Genomic DNA, 22,955 nt, shown 5'->3' with positions numbered 1-22,955 from the left:
TAGTGTTCTAGCTTGTTGGTGGAACTAGGGCAAAAAGTTTTAAATCATGGGCACAGATAATAGGGACATTACATGTCAAATTTCCATTATTTTAATGAAAAGGTCATTTTTGGATCTGAAATGGAGTTTAAATTAAAAGTGAATATTTTAAATGGTGTTTTCCATAGGTTTGGCGGGAAAGTACATAAAAGCATTTGAGGGGCTCATTTGGATTATGCAGATTATTATTTTCTTTCTGGTGAAACCCTTGAGGTTTTTGGATTCGAACTTGGTTCGTTTCAGCCTTCTGGAGGACGGAAACCCTCTTGAGGAAGATCGGCTATGGTGGTGAAAGATCCACCTTGGTTGATGCAGTGGGATTTGTTCAAGGTCTCAATGTGAGCAGTACAGAGATTTGTAGGTAATTTTGTAATGAGTTTTTTTGAGTTTTTGCCGAGATTTGTAGATGTCAGTGTTTTTGTTATTGAGCAGAGAAGTTTCAGATTTATCTGTGGTATATTTTCTTTGATGCACTTTAATATATTTACTTGGACGCTCGGAGAGGTGTTATCAAGAGACAACATTAAATAAAGACCAAAATATTTGTCCATAGTGCCTTCTCAGTTTTCAAGAGTAAGGCAAATTAGAATTGATTTAGCTTTCTGTTGGAGCTGTTGTTTTGGTGAAGGGTCATGGACTTTCCTTCTTCATAGGCATGAAGATACTGAAATGCTAGGCGCATATTTTGGTTGATTTTTAGTGACTTGAGGTGGTGTAAAGAGGTATACAAAGCCCTTACACTATACTAAAGAGATCTGAATTAAAAACATCACATTCAAGAACAGATCTGAAATATACTCTGTACTGTGCGAACATCAGAGATAAAAACTGCATTAATTCTGGTTAATGAATCAACTCAAACAGCATACATATATACAAAGTCTTATTATTAATATAAACTAAAAAATGCAGAAGATATTATTACCAAACAGTTCTAAACATAGGAGATATATCATGCATGTGAATGCACTTATTTCAAGCTAAACATAGACTGAAGGACTACCTAGAGAACTACCAACTGAAGTCTGCATACAAGCAGATTATTACATTGAAAGAAAACTAAAACATAGTCTCTGCAGATAACTGCAGTTTATTCTTCTTTAAATAATAAAACTAAACTACTTCCTAAAATAGCTGCACATAACTGCAGTTTAATGATCAACACGTGACCATCAGCTTATTGGAATATCAGAAAACTAAAGCCAAAAAAGAAGAATTGAAAGTGATGTGAAACTGCTGTTGTGAATCCCAATCCGTTGATGCAGGAGCAGAGCATGTCTTCAACTTCCTTTTCATTTGGCATGGTTTTTGGTTATAGTGAAAGGGATTTAAGGAAACCAAATTTCAATCCGCCATACTCAAGGGAGTTGAGGTAAGTAAGACATGTGTTAGGCATTCGAGCTCTTGTAAGCTGGTTGATTTAATTGTTGATGAGGCGTCAGCTTGGAGGTTTGTTATAGCTGGTCGATTGTTTGGTCTTGGCATTTTTTGAAGCTCACATGGTTTGTAAGGAGACAAAACACAGGAAAGCCAAATCACAAAAAAAACAAAGACATGAGACATGGAGAAGAGGAATAAAATTGCAGATTAAAATTCAAATCTGGGCATTTGAAATAGTTGCAGGTTGTTAGTTTTTGGAAGTTAAACACCAATCTCAAGGAGTTTATTCACCTTGTTATTTTCTGTTGGAAGAGTGTAGCAAGTTTTCGAGACAAAAAAAGAAAAAATTGAGGAAAGTTGGGAAGCATATTTGACTAGGCGTGAGGTTCAAGTCTGCCAAAGATTCATGGTTGAAGTATAATTGACCCTGGCCACTAACCATCAAGATCAAAGGACTGGTATAAGAAATAGTTTTGAGGAAGATGTTTAGATGTAAGTTGGCATGTGAACTTGTAGGTAACAATTCTGAATGTCTGGAGCAATATAAAGTGTGTGGACTCCTTACTTAGTTGCAGATTCATCCATTTTAAGGGTGTAGGAAGCTACAACAGTGTTATTAAGGCTTCGGAAGGAGCATTTCATAGTCATTGTTCACGAGCAGCAACTACTGAAGACTCTGATCGCTTGAGTCTATGAATACTCAGGTTTGTGTTATTAGAAGTATGTAATCTGTGTATTCAGGTAATGCTGCAGACCTTGCTATTGTATTTTCTGTTGTAAAACCTCAATTCATAGCCATTCTATAAATCTGGAAATTAATAAACAGATTTCTGGTCATATGGAAGTATTATCTGGACACATTTATATTGAAAATGCATTGCTCACTAGACCTGAAAGTCATTCAAGATGAAAACTGCACCCAGTCTTTTAAAAAAAGAAGGAAATAAATATTCTCATCTCTGCAAACAATAAGATACACATCTACAAGTAAGCAAACTGTTTGACGAAGTACATTGTCTGGGTGTTGAAAGAAGAGTGCAAAAACTTTGGTTCAAAACAGGGGTATTATACTACAAAATGCCTGACTACTTCTCATCTCTGCTAAATCAAATAAGCTTTGAAATACATGTTTAAAAGATTTATGAGATAAACAAACTGACTACAAATTCTTAAGAGCTTTTCAAAACATATTGTAACATCATGTTTTATTTAGTGCACCTTTGCAGTATAGGCTTTTGTATCGTTGAGGTGTCGTTTTCTTGTCATACATTATTCTTTCATTAGGAAACCATAAATCCTAACAAGTTGGCCTTTACACAGAGAAGTCCTTGTAAGGTCTTTCCTTCTACTCTATTGTTTGTGAAGTAAACAGAATTATATGACAAATTACCTGACCACTTCTAATCTTTCCTAAATCAAATAAGCTTTGAAATACATGTTTAAAAGATTTATGAGATAAACAACTTGACTACTTCAAATTCTTAAGAGCTTTTCAAAACATATTGTAACATCATATTTTATTTAGTACACCTTTTCAGTATAGGCTTTTGTACTGTTGAGGTGTCATTTTCTTGCCATATATTATTCTTTTCATTAGGAAACCATAAATCCTAACAAGTTGGCCTTTACACAGAGAAGTCCTTGTAAGGTATTTCCTTCTACTTTATTGTTTGTGAAGTAAACAGTATCTTTTGAAGCCTCTTTGTGAAAATTGTTGTACCATGATTAGAATTCAATGTATCTCACAAGTCAAATAAGCTCAAATGATATCTTCAACTCAAGGAATTCCTTGGAATTTTAAACAGATAAGAAAGACAATGACAACTAAAAAATGTGTAAAATTAGGTTTCAATCTTAATTTTGATTCCTGAATTATCCAATTTTCTTTTTAATTCAAGTCTCTAATCGAAGTTGTATTCTATTGAAAGCTGAATGGGATATTGTTGGGCAATTATGTTTGTCTTAAAAAAGAGATATTGCTGAATTGATCTTCATTTCCTTTTGAAATTAGATTTAGTAGACAGTATTTTTTTTAGGCATCATGTTTGCTTTGTAAATCTTTTAAAACAAGACATGTTTAATACACCACAACATTCTAACATATGAAGATGAGAATTGTATATCATTGTATGCAATATTTGATTAGAATTAGAACTTATACATTACACTTATCATTAGCAAATACAAAGATATTGGTCTTGATTTGTATTATTGTCAAATAAGAAGCTTGATCTTGAAAAAGAATTATAAGTTTGAAAAGTTTCTCAAATTTAGGTAATGGGACGAATACATGCTATTATCAATGATGGGACAGTGCTCACTGATATTGCGGTATGTCATCTCTCATGTTGGATTCTTTAAATTTTTTTTTGTATTATATGAATCGATAAGGAGGAATTTTGTTTATTGCAAATAAAACATGTGACAAGTAAAATATTTGAGAGATTGTAAATTTCATTTAATATGTTGGTATCCAAATTTGCTACCCCTAAAAAACTGTGTTTAATTATGTTTGTATCCAAATTTGGTGATTATTGTGAGCTAGAAGCAGTGGTGAGTGACTCCTTGAAAATTGAAAAATTGTTGGTAGTTTTTAAAAAAAAAAATTGTGGCTTCTTTTCCCCAATAAATTTATTAAAATCTTGATAAAACTTGCAAGTTTTGCTAGAGAAACTCACTAATTGAGCATAAAATCATTTTTTTGAGTTAATTTTTTGTAATTTTCACATTTTTGTCACACGATTGGCAATGATTGGCAACAACTTAGGTGTAGTGTCCCCTTTGGGTGCTTAGTCAATTCATGCACATTTAGCCATCTTACAAGTCTTTTGAGGTCTAGTTGGTTAGTTAGGGAGAACTCCAATGTTCTTGGAGAAGCATTTGATCAGTCTTGCAAAGCAATTGTTCTTGGGTTTGAGTTCCATTGGTTTTATGGAGCTGTTTGATGCTTTTAGAATCGATTTTTTTCCTTTTGGGTGCTCTCCAAACTTCTTGGAGGAATAGGCTATTTTTAGAAAGTCACCTGGTTGCCTCTGATCATTGTCCCTAGTCTTCAATATCACTTTGGTATGATCAAAATTGCAAAATAATATCATTTGGGTTCTACAACTTGAATATATTATTGACTTATTTAATTAATATTTCACTTAAGTTGTCTAATGTTGGAAATTTTAGAAGGGACAACTAAGTGTAATAGATCATTTTAAAGGTGTTGAAACCAGAGTTACAAGACTCTGCGAGTCTAGTCTAGGCAAGACTCGCAGAGTCCAAAGGTGGGTCGCCCTCGCCGAGGCCCACGGCCTCTGGACTCAGCCTCGGTCGAGTTTGGCCGAGTTTTGGTAGACTTCCTGAGTTTGTCAAACTTGGCAGACTCGCCGAGTCCCGTGGGTTGGACTCTGCCACCCAGTCACAAAAAAAAAAGTCAAAAAAAAAAAAATGCCATAGTTTTAAATGAAATAAAAGGGCAATATGTTTTCTTCCACACCCTGAAAAGTCATTTTTGTTGTTTGCAAGCACAAGGAGAGAAAAAGAGAGTTTTGAGCAAAAAATAGAGGCATTGAAGAGTAGACCAGCAGATAGATTGAAGAGGAGATAAGGATTGTTGATTGTTTGTGCAAGTTTGTAACTTGCATTCAAGCATTTAAAGGTGTTAAAGAAGGATTTGGAAGAGGTTTTCAAGCAAATTTATAGAGGTAAGTACCATTTTTTGTTATTTTTTTGATTTTATTACTTTCATATTTCCATTTTTTGTACATTTGTTTTGTTTTTGGTTTATTTTATATTGGTGGAAAAATATGAAAGTTGAAACCCTAGTTTTGTTTTTTCTTTCTATTTTTTTTGAGGTTTTAATTTATTTAGAATAAGAGACATTATGCTGATTTTTTCCATTTATAATTTATTGCAGCATAATGTCTCAGCCTAGTGGAAGTGGTGCGTCAAAGGCAGCCTCGGTTAGAAAGGATAAGGCTTGGAAACATGGCATCCCTAGTTCAAAAAAAGGAGAAGTAACATGTATTCATTGCAAAACAAAATATAATGGGGGAGGTATTAACCGGCTGAAATATCACATTGCACAAATAGAATGCCATGATGCAAAACCATGCAAAAGAGCACCCCCTGAGGCTATTCGTGAAGTGCAAGCTCAATTAGAGGAATTTGAAGAGAGAAAAGAATTGAAAAGGAAGCAAATGGAAGAAATGGCAGCCATTGGTGGAGAGGCTTCTTCAAATCCTCGACCTCCATTCCTTGGATCTGGAAGTAGTAGTAGCGCAAGTGTGAGCATTGGGCCTCACATTTGTAAAAATAAATCCACATTAGACTCACTTATTGTTCCATGCACGACTCTGGGTGCCCAACCATCGCTTGAGAGCATGGGTTGGAATAAGGAGAAGCATGATGCTATGAAAATGGCAATTGGAGACTTTTGGTTCTACAACAACGTTCCATTTCATGCAGCGAGGTATTCATTAGTATTTTGATTTCTCTGTCTTAATTTTTTGCTTTTAAGAAATTGAGAATTTAAGAGTATGCCACGTTCATTATTTTGATTTTTTAAGTTACAAGTAAAACTTAATAGTTACTAGTTAATACTTATTCTGTTTATTTAATTTGTTTTAGGTCTCCATACTGGCAAATTATGGTAGATGCCATCACTGGTTGTGGCCAAGGGTTCAAAGCTCCTAATGATGAAGAGATAAAAGGCCCTATCTTGAATCAAAAGGTGGCTGATGTTAAAGCCAAAATTATTGAGCAACGTGAGATATGGAGGAAGAAGGGTCGCACCATCATGATTGATGGTTGGACTGACAGAAGAAGTAGAACACTATTGAATTTTCTTGTCTCTTCATCAAGTAATTGTAGTTTGTATTTTGTAAAGTATATTTATCATTGGTTTAGTGACTAAGTTTTTTAATTTTTATTTTACTAAATCTCTTTTTTTTTCTTTCTTAGGTAGCACAATGTTCTTGAAGTTGATGCTTCAGAGAATGTAAAAAATGTTGAGTATCTTTGTGGGTTGTTGGAGGAAGTGTTGGAGGATGTGGGTGAGGAGAATGTGGTGCAAATAGTGTCTGATAATGCAACAAATTATGTTGCTACAGGTAAACTTCTTATGGAGAGGCACCCCACCTTGTTTTGGACCCCGTGTGCTGCTCATTTCATTGATCCCATATTGGAGGATCTTGGTAAAATTCCATGGATTAAAACATGTGTAGAGCCTGGAAGGAATATTTGTAAATACATATATAATCATGCCTGGGTCCTCAACCTTATGAGAAATTTCACAAATAAGAAAGAGTTGTCTCATCGAGGAATTACCCAATTTGCAACAAATTTTATCACGTTGCAGTCCTTGCTTCAGTTCAAGGCTGGATTGAAATCCATGTTTGTAAGTGAGGAGTGGACGACATCATCATATGCAAAGACTACTGCAAGGATTGATACGGCTGATTGGGTTTTTGAAGAGCATAGCTTTTGGCAATCGGCCAACGAGATTGTGCAGGCAATTATCTATTATATTTTTTCTTTTTTGTTCTCATTTCCATTTCATTTCCTTATTTTTTTTCACACTTGTTTATGTAAAACTTAAAACTTAAAGCTTAATGTTTCAACTTTTAACTTGTGATCACAGTTCATAGAGCCTCTTGTTGTTCTCCTACGAGTTGTTGATGGAGAGAAGCCTGCAATGGGCTACATTTATGAGGGCATGGACAAGGTGAAGGAGGCCATTAGAGCCATTTATTCAGGGAATCGGGCTAAGTATGGTCCCATATGGGAAGTCATTGATCGACGATGGCACAATCTTCTTCATAGGCCTATACATGCAGTTGCCTACTACCTTAATCCGACATTCCAATTTCGGCCAGATTTCAAGGTCGATGACGAGGTGTTGAATGGGCTCTACGAAGTTGTAGAGCGAATGTCACTTGATGCATCAGTTGGAGCACACATAGTCCGTGAGGTAGAGATGTTTAGGAATGCACAAGGAGACTTCTTCTCACAAGACATATGCAAGCAAAACCGGACACAAATGATGCCAAGTAAATATCTAATCAAGGCATAGTTTAAAATTTAAATCCTAAACTTTTCTATGATTCTATTACCATTATCATAAACTCAAAGTTATAGAATAGAAATGATTTTTATTCTTGTTTGTTTCAAATGCATGGTGGGAGATGTTTGGTAATGAGGTGCCAAATCTAAAAAAGATTGTAGTTCGTATCTTGAGCCAGCCATGTAATGCTTTAGGATGTGAGCGCAATTGGAGCATGTTCGAGCATATTCACTCCAAAAAGCGCAATAGGTTGGCGGTGCAAAGGTTGAATGATCTTGTGTTTGTTCATTACAACCTTCGCCTCCATCACAGACAGATCTTTGGCATTGACACATCTCCCATCACTTCAGAGGAGGTTGATCCATAGGGAGAGTGGAACACTGAACTTGATGATCTTGTCTTCAGTGATGAAGACTTAGAGTGGGTTGATTAGGTGGATTGAGAGGCAGAGGCAGTGGCGATGGCAAAGGAGGAGGCTAGAGAACAAGGAGACCCATTGGAGGACCTCGAGGATGATGTGGATGAGGATATGGATGTCATTGAGCTTGAGCCTTAGACACAGGCAGAGATCATGGCTACAAAACGTTCTAGGACCTATCTTAGGCGCACACGTAGGACAGTTGCGGGGTCTACTGATATTGGCTCATCTAGGCCTTAGACTTCTAGGCTCTAGCTTTTGTGTTGAACTTGATATATGTTTTGAACTATTGATGACATGGATTTCATATTCCATGAATTTTGTAGACATTTGACACTATCTATATTTTTAATGTGTTATTTAGTTTAGCTTATTTCCTTCAGCGCAAGCCTAAAATTTGCATTTGTACTTATGTGATCAATGTAAACTTTTGTATGTGCTTCTATTTGATGAGATTATTGTGTCTTTAATGTTTATTTATTGAAAAATGCATGAAAAAAGTTTAAAATCGTTAAAAATCTTTGAATTTCTTGGGTTTTTTCAATTTGCCGAGTCTTGGCTAAGTCTAGGCATCGAGGCCGAGTTCGAGTCAAAAATCAGCTTCCCGAGTCCAAGACTTGTAACTATGGTTGAAACATTATATCCAAGACTTGGCATACACAACTAGTGAATAGTTATATCACCCGACCCCCTTTTCAACTACAATTCCAGCTTATACATTATCACTTGAGTGTATTTGATTCATTCCAAAATAAGGAAGGCTGTGTTGACGTAAATCTTCACTCCATTAATGAAACTGTGCCAATATAGAAGTCCTGCGCTGAAATGGAAATAGCCATGCAAAGGAGCTAACATGCATCAAACAAGGAAAAGAAACTGTCATGCTAGTAATATTAAGCCTCATGCCATGATAAGTGCCTTCGTTTTTGCCACAAGCTCATGCCAAAACAATGAATCACTATTATACTCAACCAGCAATTTGCTTCTTGAGTCAAGAGGCAGTGGCTAGGCAAATCATATAAACGCCAAGATCTTCCATAAAGCCCACAACAAACTTCAGATTTGCCCAATAACAACACTCACGCGAATAGGGAAGCAATGAATAACTTGCTTGATAATTTTAATATCCTTTAATTAAAATGACTCTTCATATCCAATCCCAAATAATTTGATTAAATCAAAATATTCACAATGGCATCAATAAAATATACACCCAATATGAAAAATAATATTTAATGGTAGACTAATAAAGTCTCCAAATCAATAAAGGCATCCAACTTTTATTTGAACAGATAGAGCAATAAATCTCCAAGCCTGCAAATTTGTCTCCAACAGAGACTCCACAAATTTGAAATATTGTGTAAATACAATGTGAGATACCTTGATGATATCTCCAACCTTCGTCCAATTCCAGAGAAATCTCAAGGGTTTGTCCTCATATTTCTTGAACCAAAAGCCAAAAGCTCTTAAGCTCTTCATGATAAGTTAAAAAAAACCAAGCATGTCTGAAATGAAGTCCAAGCTGCTCTTTTATAACCATTGGAGACACCCTTTAGTTTTCCCTCTCTTTTAAATTTAAATTTGAACTTGAGGGAAATAATAACAAAGTGACTTTATTAAAACCTCACTTAATTAACCATTAACGTCACTTTATAACTTTATTAAATTAATTAAATAATAGTACCCTTATGATTTACTTTTGAGGGATAATATTAAATAATTAAATTAATTACTTTTCTGATCTTATTAAATAATTAAAATTAGTCATCATGAAATTTACTTATTTTTGACAACTTAATTTTAATCATTTAATTATATTCCAAGGTCACATAAAAAGGGTACATTAAATGTTCCTAGTGTTTTGCCGATCTTTACCTCTCATCCTTGCACTAAATGCAATTTCTATAAATTTTAAAGTTTATGCTATCATGCTTCAATCTTATCCCATTTCCTCTCCTTTTGCACTTGAGATGTGGGCACCTTCATAATATCAAATGTTTGCATCTTTGCAATCAAGTGGAAAGAGTCAATAAATGAATCATATGATGATGGGAAACTCCATTAAACTGAAGTTACGATGTCTTCATTGGCCATCAGCTTCTAGATAACTAACACATGATCACCTAGATCCTTCAAATGCAACAATTATTCTGAGACAGATCCGCCCTCCTGCAATTTAGAAGAAAACAATAAGTTCTTGAAATATAATGTCTGACCAACATTTGGTATTTGGTGTTTGATATTTGGATACTCCCAAAGTGTAGATCCATTGGTTGTTTTCTGAACTTAAAGAACTGGAGCATCTATGAAAAACAACTTTAGTAGCATTAAATCTTACTTATGCCTTTTGCGATAACCCTCTTGTGGTTTCTCCTCCAACATGATTTGATGAAGGTTGCAATTGGTGGTGACTATCTTATGACCCCATAGGCTGAAGTTTTTCCCGTTCATCTTCTGAGAGTTGAGCAAAAGTAATGCTTAGATTCTTGCCATTTCATGATGCAGCACTATACTCCAGGTTTACAAAAACAATTAAAATGGGATCATCATTAGAGCTGGAGCAAAACCAACTTATAAAGGTGTTTTAGATCCCAATAAACAGAATGTGGCAAAATTTCAAGAGTAAACTGTAATGTCCCCATTTGGGATTTGCCTTCATGTAGTCTTGATAGTTTTCTGATTTGTATATGTGAAATATGTCTCAATGTTATAGATTGCTGCTGCTCAACTGAGCCTTCAGATTAGAGTAATAAAATAGATTCTTCACAACTTATGCTTTAGTTCTCCCTTTTAATGTGATCTTCATATGCTATGAATTGACTGTAAGTCTGCTCCACAATTCTCTTTCCTAATGAAGCTCTTTATATCACCTTTGAACTATTATAATTCTGGTCACTAGTCTGGTACAAAGAGATCACAATCCCCTCCTTCCAATCCTTCTTATCACTCTACAATATGATCTTATACCTTTCATATACCCCTTCATGAAGGGTGGTATCTCTTAAAAGTGATAGCCTTTCGAATGGACACAACCCTTTGAAAAGTATTTTCTTTAATAAAATATTTTCCTTAAAAGATTGTACTTTATTATTTATGCCCAGCAGATTAAGTAATCGCATCTTTGCAAACATAAATACTACCATATTAATTCTTGTCTTATACTTGTCTTGAGAAAGTCGCTGCCACAAACAGATTGCTTGTGTTAGGTTATAAGTTGCACCACTTATAACTTTAGGAAATAGCAGCCTTTTGTCCTATATAATATTTGTCGATATCTGCTGTGTTTGTCTTTTTCTCAATGCTGTCTTTTAAATTATATCATTGTTAAGTTATGAATCTGCCGTCTTTTTGTTTGACATGTGAATAAGACAAAAACTTCATCTTTTGAGTAAGACAAATTTTGTCTTATTTGAGGACTGTTGTATTTTGTCTGATATGAGGACTGTTGTCTTAGGAAAACATATTCGCTGCTTTCCCTTCATAAATTATTCCTCATTGCTGCCTCATGTTTTAGTCTTTATCGCTGCCTTTAATAGTCTTATAGTCGCTGCTTTTCATTCTTATTTATAGATAAGACAATTTTGTCTTATATGACTTTTGACTTTTGTGCCTTTCTCTTTACTTTATCAAAGTAATCGCTGCCTCCCAAAGACTTCAATTGCTGCTTAGTCTTCTTATTCTAATAGCTGTCTTTGTCCATATATTCTGATTGCATTCCTTTATAATCTGCTTCCACATCACAAGATAATTATAAATGCTGCCGAATTAATATATGTTTCTGAGTTCTGCTTGAGTTTCCCTTCAAATGAGTTCTTTTCTCCCTTTTATACCTCATATTTGGGGGAGTCACAACTTATCATTTCATGCATTTTGATCATTAACTCTAATCAAATTTTAATTATATTTAATTATATTCTTTTATATTTTTTATTCTTTTGTATTTTAATTTTATTAATATTATTTATTAAATTATAGTTCAAAGTGGGCACATGACACAAACTCTTAATTGTTTGAAAGTGATTAAATTAATAATATCTTTTCGTCAAAATTTTGAAAGCAATTACAGGAGGCAATTTAACAGTATTAGAGCAAAACCACTTAACATGCTTCTTTATATGATTATTGCACACAATGTGACCAAATTGCAAAGACAAATGCCCTCCCTATCAGAAGATATTAAATTAATTCTCTCCCAGTCAAAAACTAAGGAAGTTTTTTTATAAAGTATAATTTTTATGAATTTTTTAAAATATTAAATAAGTAAATAAAAGAACGATATATCTTGCCCTAGATTTTTATGCTGCACAAACTATATGTTAAAATTTGGCTTCTGTGATACACTCTTATGCAGAGCTATCACTGAGGCTGCTGGGTGCTTTCTTCCACCATGCCTCCTTTATTTCCTAGCTATGCCAGTGCCAACAACGGTATGTTTCTTTGCATAAAAATTCACACTCAAGCAGCCAACAATCAGTGATGTTCTAGCCCAAGAGCAATATATACTGATGTTGAATCCAAATGTTCTTTGTTGTCCACTACCTGTACTGATACCTTTCTCTGCACTTGCACACTCCGAATTCAAAAACTAGTAGGTCTTCTCTAACCCATATAAAACATGATCACTCATGCTGCTGTTACAACACTTTTGTGCCATATGAAATTACAACAAAGATGCTTCCGTTTGCTTTGTTTCAGATGCCTCTTGCAAAAAGAAATCACATTTTGTCTTCATAGACAGAACTGTGTTGAAGATGAATTTTTATGCACTGATTTCTTTCATTGCATTAAACACTGACACAGGCCTTTAAATTGACGATGGCTCTAATATTATATTAGAGAATAGTGGAGCAGAACCAAAACCACAAGCAAGTAATGTATTCTCATTGGAATTGCATCTATTAAATGTGCTTCCTTTTGCTCTAACCCATATGAAACCTGATCACTTATGCTGCTGTTACAACACTTTTGTGCCATACATAATTACAACAAAGATGCTTCGTTTTGCTTTGTTTCAGATACCTCTTGCTAAAAGAGGTCACGTTTTTGTCTTCATAGATAGAACTGTGTTGAAGACAAATTAGTATGCTCTGATTTCTTTCATTGTATTAAACACGTACATGCCTTTAAATTGATGATGGTTCAGGGTTCTAATATCATGTTAGAGAAGAGTTGAGCAGAACCAAAGAACAAGAAAGCAATGTATTTTCATTAGAATTGCACCTATTAAATGTGCTTACAAAGGAAAGCCAGGTTCACTATATGTGAAACGAACTTCACAAGCAAACAAACTAAATATTCTAATTTAGGTCCTTTGTTAAGTAATGCAGGTGGCTACATGAAACCGATACTAATTTATATATCCTGTGAATCTATAATATATTCCATTCAAATTTGGATTTTCTAGATCATATGTGGATTTTGTTGAACCAACCAAATATTGGATCAACTAGGGCACACTCAAGGGCACTAATTCTTTAGCAAATATTTGTTCCATTCTGGTTCGAGTAGGGCTTAATTACTGCTTTGTTTCCTTGATGTCTTTATTTTTTGAAAGGCTCAAAGCTTGGTTAAAAGGGATGCAATTAGAAAAGTGGCATGCACCATGAAGTCTCTCTTGTGGCCATAAAGGTCTTAATTTGGACTTGGTGCCAATGCCTCTTTGACTTTGCTAGGACTGCCACTCGCAAATTCCACTTGGATGGAAAAATGAAAAAATAAAAATTGTTTTGGGCTATGCTAGATGGAAAAGGTGTTTTTTTTTAATTTATTTTGTTTGAGAAATAAGAACAATGTTTTTTTTACCTATATTTTTGAAATTTTCAACATTGTTTAGACCCCCAATTTCTCCCTTAAAATCCCGAGTAGTTGAATTACATTTATACTTCTGGTTTTCCGAGTCAATCCCAATCCTGATTATTGCTACTATGCTTTTATAGTTGTGCTTGCATTTGCATAAACAAATAATTGGAGCTAGCAACATATTTTTCAATGTTAAGGGCTTAATGGACTTTCTATTTATTTAGGTTTTAGTCATGCAGTAACAACTGTTTTGCAACTTTTTAATGAACGAAATAGGAGAAACATAAATCATCCTATATTTGGCTTTGATTTACTTATTTATAATTACATTTTGTATTTTATTTCCAAATAATTTAGTTTGCTCCAAATCCCTGATTGTAGGCATTCAGGGGACTATATGAAGAAGTTGGGCTTGGATGGGTGTATGCCATCACAAAATATGAGCCGGTTAGTATAGGCATTTTTGTGTATTTTTTGTTATTGTATTCATTGGATACCATATACAAGTAAGTTAATAATTTATAAGATTGATGTGATCTTAATAGATAACTATAAAAAAAATATTAACTTGCCTTTGCTTTTTGTTAAAATGTTTGAAAGTGTTCTACAGTTTTGTTCTTAATGAATCAAATGCGCATCTGTTTAGATGTTTGTGAAGTAGCATGTTTGGGCCTTTTGGTTTCTTCTTGGATAAGGTTGACTTATGGGTGTATGTACAAAATGTTTCCTAAATTGGATTATTATCTTATAAATAAACAAATGGAAATGTCCGCTACATATGGACAAAAACCGCTACATGTGGAACTACTTCTCTGAAATCTGATGAAATTAATTTTGAAGATAATTCTGTCAAATGGTTGTCACGTAAATTGAATACGAGATAAAATGATACTTGAAATGCTTGCTACAACAAAAGGATGATGTTAGCACTACCCTATGTTGTAGAATCGCTGATGTATTGATCCAAAACGGGTGCATACCACTGAAGATGAAATTTGAAGTCATTCCCACTTTGTTGCAGCAAAGTTTAGACTGATATGACTTTGTTAATGGCTGCCATTCTCACTAGAAGTTTGTTGTATGTGCCAAATAAAACTGTACATTATACATTTTTAGATGATGTAATCAGCAATATAAACATAATCTTCACTCACATATTCCAGAAATGATATTCTATGTAAACATTTCAATTATCTGCAACCTTGAAATGAAATATAAAGATACTTATCTACCATGCTTCAATTCTTAACTTTTGTATAATATTCAGCACACTCATGAATCCTGGATGAATCCACTAAGAAATTGGCTAGGAGAGTTTCCGTTCTCGAAACCAGTCTTTTCCATAAGATTTTCATCCTAGGGCAGGAAAGATGAATTGGTTGATCAATCTCCAATGAATGAATTTTTTTTAGGCTCTTCTTTTTACACCCCTTTTTTAAACATGAAATGTTATTCTTTTACCTCTCAAAGTGACTTTTAAATTTTTAATATATCATTTAGGGCATAAAAGACATTTTTAGTAAGCTATTCACTATTACTAAAATAGTTAATTAAATATAACTACATAAGTTACTTGTATAATGAGCCACTTCAGACAACTTATTTAGTAATTATTTGTAATGTTCCCATTAAATTGTTTTTTGTTTTTAGCAATAAGAATTACAAAGCAAACACCATAACCCGTTAAGGTTAGAGAAATAATCCAAACAACTGAAGGGAACCCTTCCAACTTTTGTTCACCGAGAGCCCAATCTGGGAGGGTGAGAGCATATGGTATTTCGGGGATCGTTAGCACTATAAATCAAACTGAAATTACATTGCACGGGCGGCAAGCCAACCCGTTCTGCTTATCCAGCAGGATAGAAACTAAACTTCTTAGCGGTAAACCAGCCAAGGGAAACGACAAGAAACTAAAACTCAATCACTCTACTGCGTATTTCAGCGGGAGGACATTACATAAAGCTATCACTCTACCGCATATTTCAGTGGAAGGACAATACATGAAACTTATCACTCGACCACTTATTTAGTGGGAGGACTGAGTTACAAATACCAGAAAATAGACGGCAAGCTTGCCTCTTCCACTTGTTCAGCGGGTATGCTTACAGTTCAGAATTGGTTGATAGCACTACTATTCAACCTTACAAAATAAAGAAAAGATAGAATAGAAGAGAATGCTGATCACAGAAGATATTATCACCAAACGAGTTCAACACCAACTTCCTAAAATCTGATGTAAATAACAGCAGGCTGGAAATGCATAACCAACAACACTAAATCACACTAAAATGCTCATAAATCACTCAAAACCAGTGTTCCACGGCCGTTGGGGACGGGGAGACGGGGGGACGCGGGGACGGGCTTCGGGGACGGGGGGACAAAGGGAAAAAGTTTCGGGGACGGGGGGACAAAGGGAAAAAGTTTCGGGGACGGGGGGACTTGGGCCTGGGAGGGGGAAACGTGTTTCCGTGGAACACTGCTCAAAACTCACCCAATTCACCCCAAATCACACCCAAACCAACATATGCATTAGGCGACCAAGTACAAACAGAGAGATAACATCAACATGAGCTCCAACTAAAATCACACATCCCAATGCACACCCCAAAAAGTATGCCCTGGCAGAAAGGTACGATTTGCAATTAAAATTAAATACTCAAAACCAAGGGCTAAAAACTTACAAATCTCTTCGTCAAAGCATAGGAAAGTAAAGAGCCGATACCCAGAATGATAGGTCGCACAAGCAGGGAGGTAGGATCGAAACTTCGTTTCAGCCACACAGAAACTAGCAACACTAAAAACTACAGCACCAACCCAACTTTCTCAAATCCTCACACGCAATCCACAAGAACACCACGAAATCCACACAATAGAGCCTCAGCTAGGAGTGATGTCTCACACTCGAAACTGCAATTGAAAAGTCTAGGAGGTTTTCACCCTCGAAGAAGTCTGGAATCAATCCGACAGCATAACATTATATTTTCTCTGGATAACCAAATGAGGAGCCAAACACTTGTATATATAGATTCTTAAGTTTGAAATTCAAATTCAACTCCCACCAAATTCATCTCTCCAATTTGCATTTCATTTCCAATGGTGGACCCAAGTATGGCATCCCTCCCTAAGTCAAACCCACGCCTAGCAAAGGAGACCACGATTTTTGGCATAAAATATACTTTGACACATAAAATAAAGTCTCCTTGTTCATTTTGGCGTCTCCCTTCATGGCACAAATAATTCGCCTAGCAGACTTAGGATAACTCATATAATGCACAATTCCCAATATTATTAATCAGTAATAAAATAATTAAATATTAAACCTTAGGAAGGAAATATTATTTAATTGAATAATTTATAACTCCCATACTGATTATCAACAAAATCCAGGATGAAGTTGAGCAATGAAGACCACAGAACTGCGCTGGATCAGGATAATATCCAAGATTGCCAAAAATAGAAATGCGGAAACTGCCACTTACTAAAAATAGTAAGTCATGAAATACTGCTCCGAAAATCATGATCTTCGCACCCAGAGAAAGAGCTTGGAAAGCTCAGTAAAACAACACCATTGAAACTGCCAAACCTAACTTAATAAAAATAGTAAGTTCACATTTCACCCAAGAGTCAGCTGCATGTTATGCCATATTGGAGTTGATGGAAAACATAGGAGGAAACCACAAGCAGGACTAAAGAATTCCCACCTGACTAACCCTGACAAGCTCGAGCAGAACTCCATAGAAGATGGAAACCCTAATTCTCCTTTCCACATAGCCTACAGGTCTTCGGAATAGGCCAATGGACCACTGAATGCATCATGCCATCATCACTAAGAAGGGGACATTATAGTCCACCCTTCCCAAAATTGCTTGTCCTCAAGCAATCGCAAGCCAAGATGCTGTAAAATATCCTCACTCTCCCATGTAGCATCCTCCATTGGTAAGTCCTTCCACTTAACCAAATACTCTTCGATGGTCCTCCTCCTCAACAATCGTTCTCTGACATCAAGGATGGCCTCAGGAACTAGCACCAATTGTCCCTCTTCATCCAAAGGAGGCAAATCAGAAGAGACTATCACATTGTGCCCAAGTGCCTTTTTGAGGCATGACACATGGAAGACATTATGTACTCAGCTACTTGCTAGTAGCTCCAACTCATAATCCACAACTCCCACTCTCCTGATGACCCTGAATGGTCCATAAAAACGTGGTTTGAGTTTTTCCACTCCACTCTTCTTGAGAGTAGACTGTCTGAAGGGCTGGAGTCTCAAGTAGACCATATCACCAACCTCCAATGAGCGCTCAATACGCTACTGATCAACATACATCTTCTATTGATTCTGTGCAATCTGGAGGTTGTCCTTCAATGCCTTCAGAATATCTTGACACTGTTGAACTATATCCCTAGCTTGAGGTGCTCTGTTATCTCCAAACACCAAGTCAGCAAAGCTAGGGGCCTGGTAATCGTAGAGTGCCAAGAAAGGAGACATCCAGATGGACATGTGATAATTGGAATTATAGCAGTATTCACCAAGTTGTAGCCATTCTTACCCACGCCTTCTGCTGTTCTGAAACATAATTTCTCAAATAACCTTCCAACAACTTATTAACTATCTTTGTTTGTCCATCAGTCTGAGAATGGTAACTCGTGCTTGGGGTGAGCACAGTACCACACAATCTGAAAATCTCCTGCCAGAAAGAGCTTAGGAACTTGTTGTCCCTATCACTCACAATGTTTTTAGGCAGCCCATGTAGCCTAAACACCTCATAGAAGAACAAATCAGCAACCTGAGCTACTGTAAATGAGCTGGCGATGGCAAAAAAATTTCCAAATTTTGTTAATCTATCTACCACCACATAAATACAATCCTTCCCACTAGCTTTCGGCAACCCAGTGATGAAATCCATAGAGATACTTTCCCATTTTTTATTGGGAATGGGCAATGGTTGCAATAAACCAGTGGGTGTTGTGTGCTCGTCCTTGTTCTTTTGACAAGTATGGCATTCCCTAATGCTCAGACATCTTTTTTCAACCCTTTCCAAGAGAAACTCTCTCGGATCTGCTTGTAAGTCTTGAAAACCCTTGGTGACCAGCAAGAGGAATGTCATGAAAAGTCTATAATACCTTCTCTTTCAACTTAGATTTAGGTAGAAGAAGGATCCCACCCTTGTACATAATCAATGCATCAACCAATTTGTACTTTTCATCATGAAAAGTGCCCTCAATAATGCTAGTTGCAAACTGATTTTTGGCATAATCAGCAAGCAACAAGTCCCTCCAATCAACAGTAAGCTCACTCATAGAGCTCAAATGGGGTCTCCGGGAAAGTGCATCTGCCACTATGTTGTTCTTCCCTTTGACATACTCAATGTCAAAGTCATTACCCTGAAGCTTACTAACCCACTTTTGCTGCCTTTCGTTCAAGTCTTTCTGGTGCATGAAGTGCTTAAGACTGTTATGATCAGTCTTAACAATGAACTTACTCCCCACAAGATACTGCCTGAACTTCGCAAGGGCATGCATTATGGCAAGCATCTCCTTGTCATTTATTGAATATAGCCTTTCAGGTCGTCTCAACTTCCTACTCTCAAAGACAACTGGATGCTTGTCTTGCATAAGAACTGCACCAACACCTTCTCCTGATGCATCACACTACAGTTCAAAAGGCTTGGTGAAATCTGGTAAGGCTAAAACAGGGCATGAGTTCAAGATCTCCTTGAACTGATCAAACATTGTTTGTGCCTTTTCTGTCCACTCAAAGGCTCCTTTCTTAGTAAGATCTATGAGGGAGGCAGCCAACTGAGAGTATCCCTTCATAAACCTGTGGTAAAAACCACAAAGACCCAAGAATCCCTTCAAGTGTGTTGTGTTCTCAGGGGGAGGCCAATCACTGATAGCTCTAATCTTTTTTGGGTCTACCTTCACACCCCCTGCACTGATAATGTGACCAAGGTAGAGCAATTCTTCCATTCCAAATTCACATTTGGATTCCTTTGCAAACAGGGATTCGGATTCCAGTATGCTCAACACTTCATCCAAGTGTTGCAAATGCTCCTTCTGGGACTTGCTGAATATGAGTATATCATCAAAGAATATGAGCACAAACTTCCTCAACTGTTTTTGGAAGATTTTGTTCATGCATGTTTGGAATGTGGCTGGGGCGTTAGTCAAGCCAAAGGGCATGACTAGGAACTCAAAATGACCAAAGTGGCATCTGAAAGCAGTTTCTTCCACATCTGACACCCTCATCCTGATTTGGTGGTAGCTCGATCTGAGATCTATCTTTGAAAAGAACACGACTCCATGTAGCTCATCAATTCTCGGAAATGGGTACCGATTCTTGATGGTTTTCTGATTCAGAGCTTGGTAATCCACGCACATACACATGGTCCCATCCTTCTTCTACACCAAAACTACAGTCGAAGCAAAAGGGCTTTTGCTTGGCCGAATATATCCGATGTCAAGAAGCTCCTTAATAGCCTTTTCTATTTCATCCTTCTACTTCTTGGGGTACCGATAGGGAGTCGTCATAACAGGCTTGGCTACCTCTTCTAGCTCAATGATGTGCTCTGTACCTCTTTCAGGAGGTCTACCAGGAGGTGGATTCTCAAACACCTTAGTCCTCTTTGAAATCAAAGCCTGAATATCTTCAGGATAGCTTCTCTTTTCTTCAAGTGAGTTTGATGGCATAACCATACACTTTGGAGGTCTTCTTAGTGGCGGGTTTCCAAGGACCTTGCTCTTGTTTTTGATTAGAGCTTGAATATCAGTAGTGTAGCTACCCTTGTCTTCTAATGGATCTGATGGCATTATCACACACTTTGCTGCCCACTCCACTTGGTTATGACGGATCAGCCTCTCCATTCTCTTGAGAGATACAATCCGTGGGCCTCCATTAGACATCCTGTTGTGACCATTTCACACATCGCCTCCTTAGAACGGGGACCCCCTCTTTTGTTTTTTGGTTTGCCTTATCTTTGCTTGTTTTCTTCTCTTTGCTTTTGGAATTTTGGGTGAGTGAGTGGTCTGTCTGAGCTAGCTGAATTAGGGCTAATGCTTGGGGGTTCTTTTTGGTGTCGTTCAAGCTAAGTCCAGTCAAATTTTGGAAAATTGTTTGTCTCCCTGAAGAATTGAAATTGTTAGAATGAAATATACATTTCAGGGGAATCGGATAGGTCTTCGGTTAGGTCTTGATTGAAAGAGAGTTTTTGGGGTAAAGTCCTGTTTGTTTCCAGGTTTGAGTTAGTTGAGCATGGTCATTGAAGAAAGTGAGTCTAGTCGGCCAAGTTAAATAGGGAATGAAATGGATCAAGAGCCTGATAATGTCAAATTCGCTCCTGACCCTTGCTGAGGGTCCAGGGCGAAATTCTTTGTAGATTGGATTTCCTTCACAATTTTGACTAAGTGTTGACATGTTTTAAGATGAATTTGTGTGTTCTTGCCTGGAGAGGTTTTGATTGATTTTTGGAGAGCAAGATGATGCCTGAAATAGAAAATTCGCTCTTGACCCTTGTTGAGGGTCTAGGGCGAACTTCATTCTAAACATAATTTCTTGTTTTTGGATGGATTTGCTAACTGGTTCCTGGCCTTGAAAATGACCTGACTTTGCCTTGTGAAGTGGTTTGAGACTTAAATTTTGAGCAGTTTAGCCTAAAATGAGGATTTCGCTCCTGACCCTTGCTGAGGTTCCAGGGCGAAAATGTTGTTTAAGTTTATTTGTCTCTAATTTTGGCTAACTTGTTTTGTGCAGGGTCTCCCGGAAGGAAGATTGGACGTCACTTGATGCAATTGAGGGTTTGAAAGCAAGAAAATTGATGAATTTTGGGCACTAAAGGCAAATTCACTCCTGACCCTTGTTGAAGGCCCAAGGCGAAATTTTGATTTTTCCTCATTTTGAAGTGAAAAAGGATCAAGTTTTGAACATGAATGGAAAATGAACAACTCCCTCTACCCACCTGAAAAAGTTCTAACTTGAAATGATGAAGGACCTTGTTGAAAACCTCAAAATCGCTCCTGACCCTTAGAGAGGGTCTAGGGCAAAAATTCCTATTAGAGTCATTTCTGACCTTGTTTGGTCAAATTGAGATATCAAAGGCATGATGAATGGTGAAATGGGCATGATGAAGCCTCCAAACTTGTTTGAAGATCAAAGATGAAGGAGTTTTGCCCAGGAAAGGCAATTTCGCTCCTGACCCTTGCTAAGGGTCCAGAGCGAAATTCTTTATAAGCACATTTTTTGACCTTTCTTGGGCATGAAATCCTATTCATAGCACAATACAAGATGAAATCTTCCTTAGCAAAGAAGTTTCAAGGTGAAAAGTGAAGCATTTTGGTCTAGATGGCAAAGTTCGCTCCTGACCCTCTCTGAAGGCCCAGGGCGAAATTCTCAAAAACACATTTTTCTTGCAAAGTCAAAATGATTTTTATGGTTGGAATGGATGTGAAGAGGTATGTTTTACCCATTGAAGATAATTTGGATGGCCAACAAAGAAGCAATCAAGCTAAATAGGGAAAATCGCTCCTGACCCTTGTTGAGGGCCCAGGGCGAAAAACCTAAAATTGGACCTTTTCCTCCAAGTTTGAGTGAAGCTAAGCCTAGGCATGAGTTTGAAATGATGTTTGAATTGCCTTGAAGAGAAGAAGGATTGTTGAGAATGAAAGTTTTGAAGGCAATTATCAAAATCGCTCCTGACCCTTGGAGAGGGTCCAGAGCGAATTTCCAAGGTTCTCTCCTTTTTTTGTTGAATTAAGACAAAATCTTGCTATAACTTCCTTGGATAGGAGAAGGACGTGATGTGTTATGCCTTAGAGGTGATTTGAAGTCTAAAGAATGAAGGAATATGCTTAGAATTCAAAAGTCGCTCCTGACCCTTGTTGAGGGTCCAGGGCGAAAATCATAAAACCAACATGTTCCTTTCAAGTTTGTGCTAAGGCAAGGTTGTACTAAGGTAGAAAAGACCTTCAAAAACATGATGAATAAAGATTTGCTTCCAAAACTTGATGATCCTGGGCTAGGAAAGAAAAATCGCTCCTGACCCTTGCTGAGGGTCCAGGGCGAAAATATGAAAAACTCTTATTCTACCTTGCAGAAACAAAGCAAATTTGGATGGGATGGATAAGGAAGGACATTGCCTAGCGATGAGTGAAAGTTTCAACAAGAAATGATGATGGATTGAGTCTAGATTTGCAAAATCGCTCCTGACCCTTGGAGAGGGTCCAGGGCGAAAAAACTTGGAAAGAGGATTTTCTTGTTTACTTTGGAGGCATAAA

The 22,955-nt window shown here is 36.7% G+C and overlaps 1 protein-coding gene across 2 annotated transcripts in view; it reads left to right on the top strand.

The window, feature by feature from the left end:
- LOC131034293 (uncharacterized protein At5g50100, chloroplastic) overlaps positions 1–22,955 on the top strand; it is a 300,132-nt gene that overhangs the window by 170,203 nt on the left and 106,974 nt on the right. Inside the window, exons 4-5 of one of the 2 annotated variants that reach the window (XM_057965758.2) lie at positions 3,694–3,750; positions 14,070–14,135. In XM_057965758.2, coding sequence (XP_057821741.2) covers positions 3,694–3,750; positions 14,070–14,135 — 123 coding nt within the window. The remainder of the gene's footprint in view (positions 1–3,693; positions 3,751–14,069; positions 14,136–22,955) is intronic. The other variant, XM_057965759.2, reaches the window with a different exon arrangement.

Source organism: Cryptomeria japonica, chromosome 10, assembly GCF_030272615.1.
Source record: "Cryptomeria japonica chromosome 10, Sugi_1.0, whole genome shotgun sequence".
NCBI lineage: Eukaryota > Viridiplantae > Streptophyta > Pinopsida > Cupressales > Cupressaceae > Cryptomeria > Cryptomeria japonica.
The sequence above is the reverse complement of the archived record's forward strand: the minus strand, read 5'-3'. Positions and strand labels throughout refer to the sequence as shown.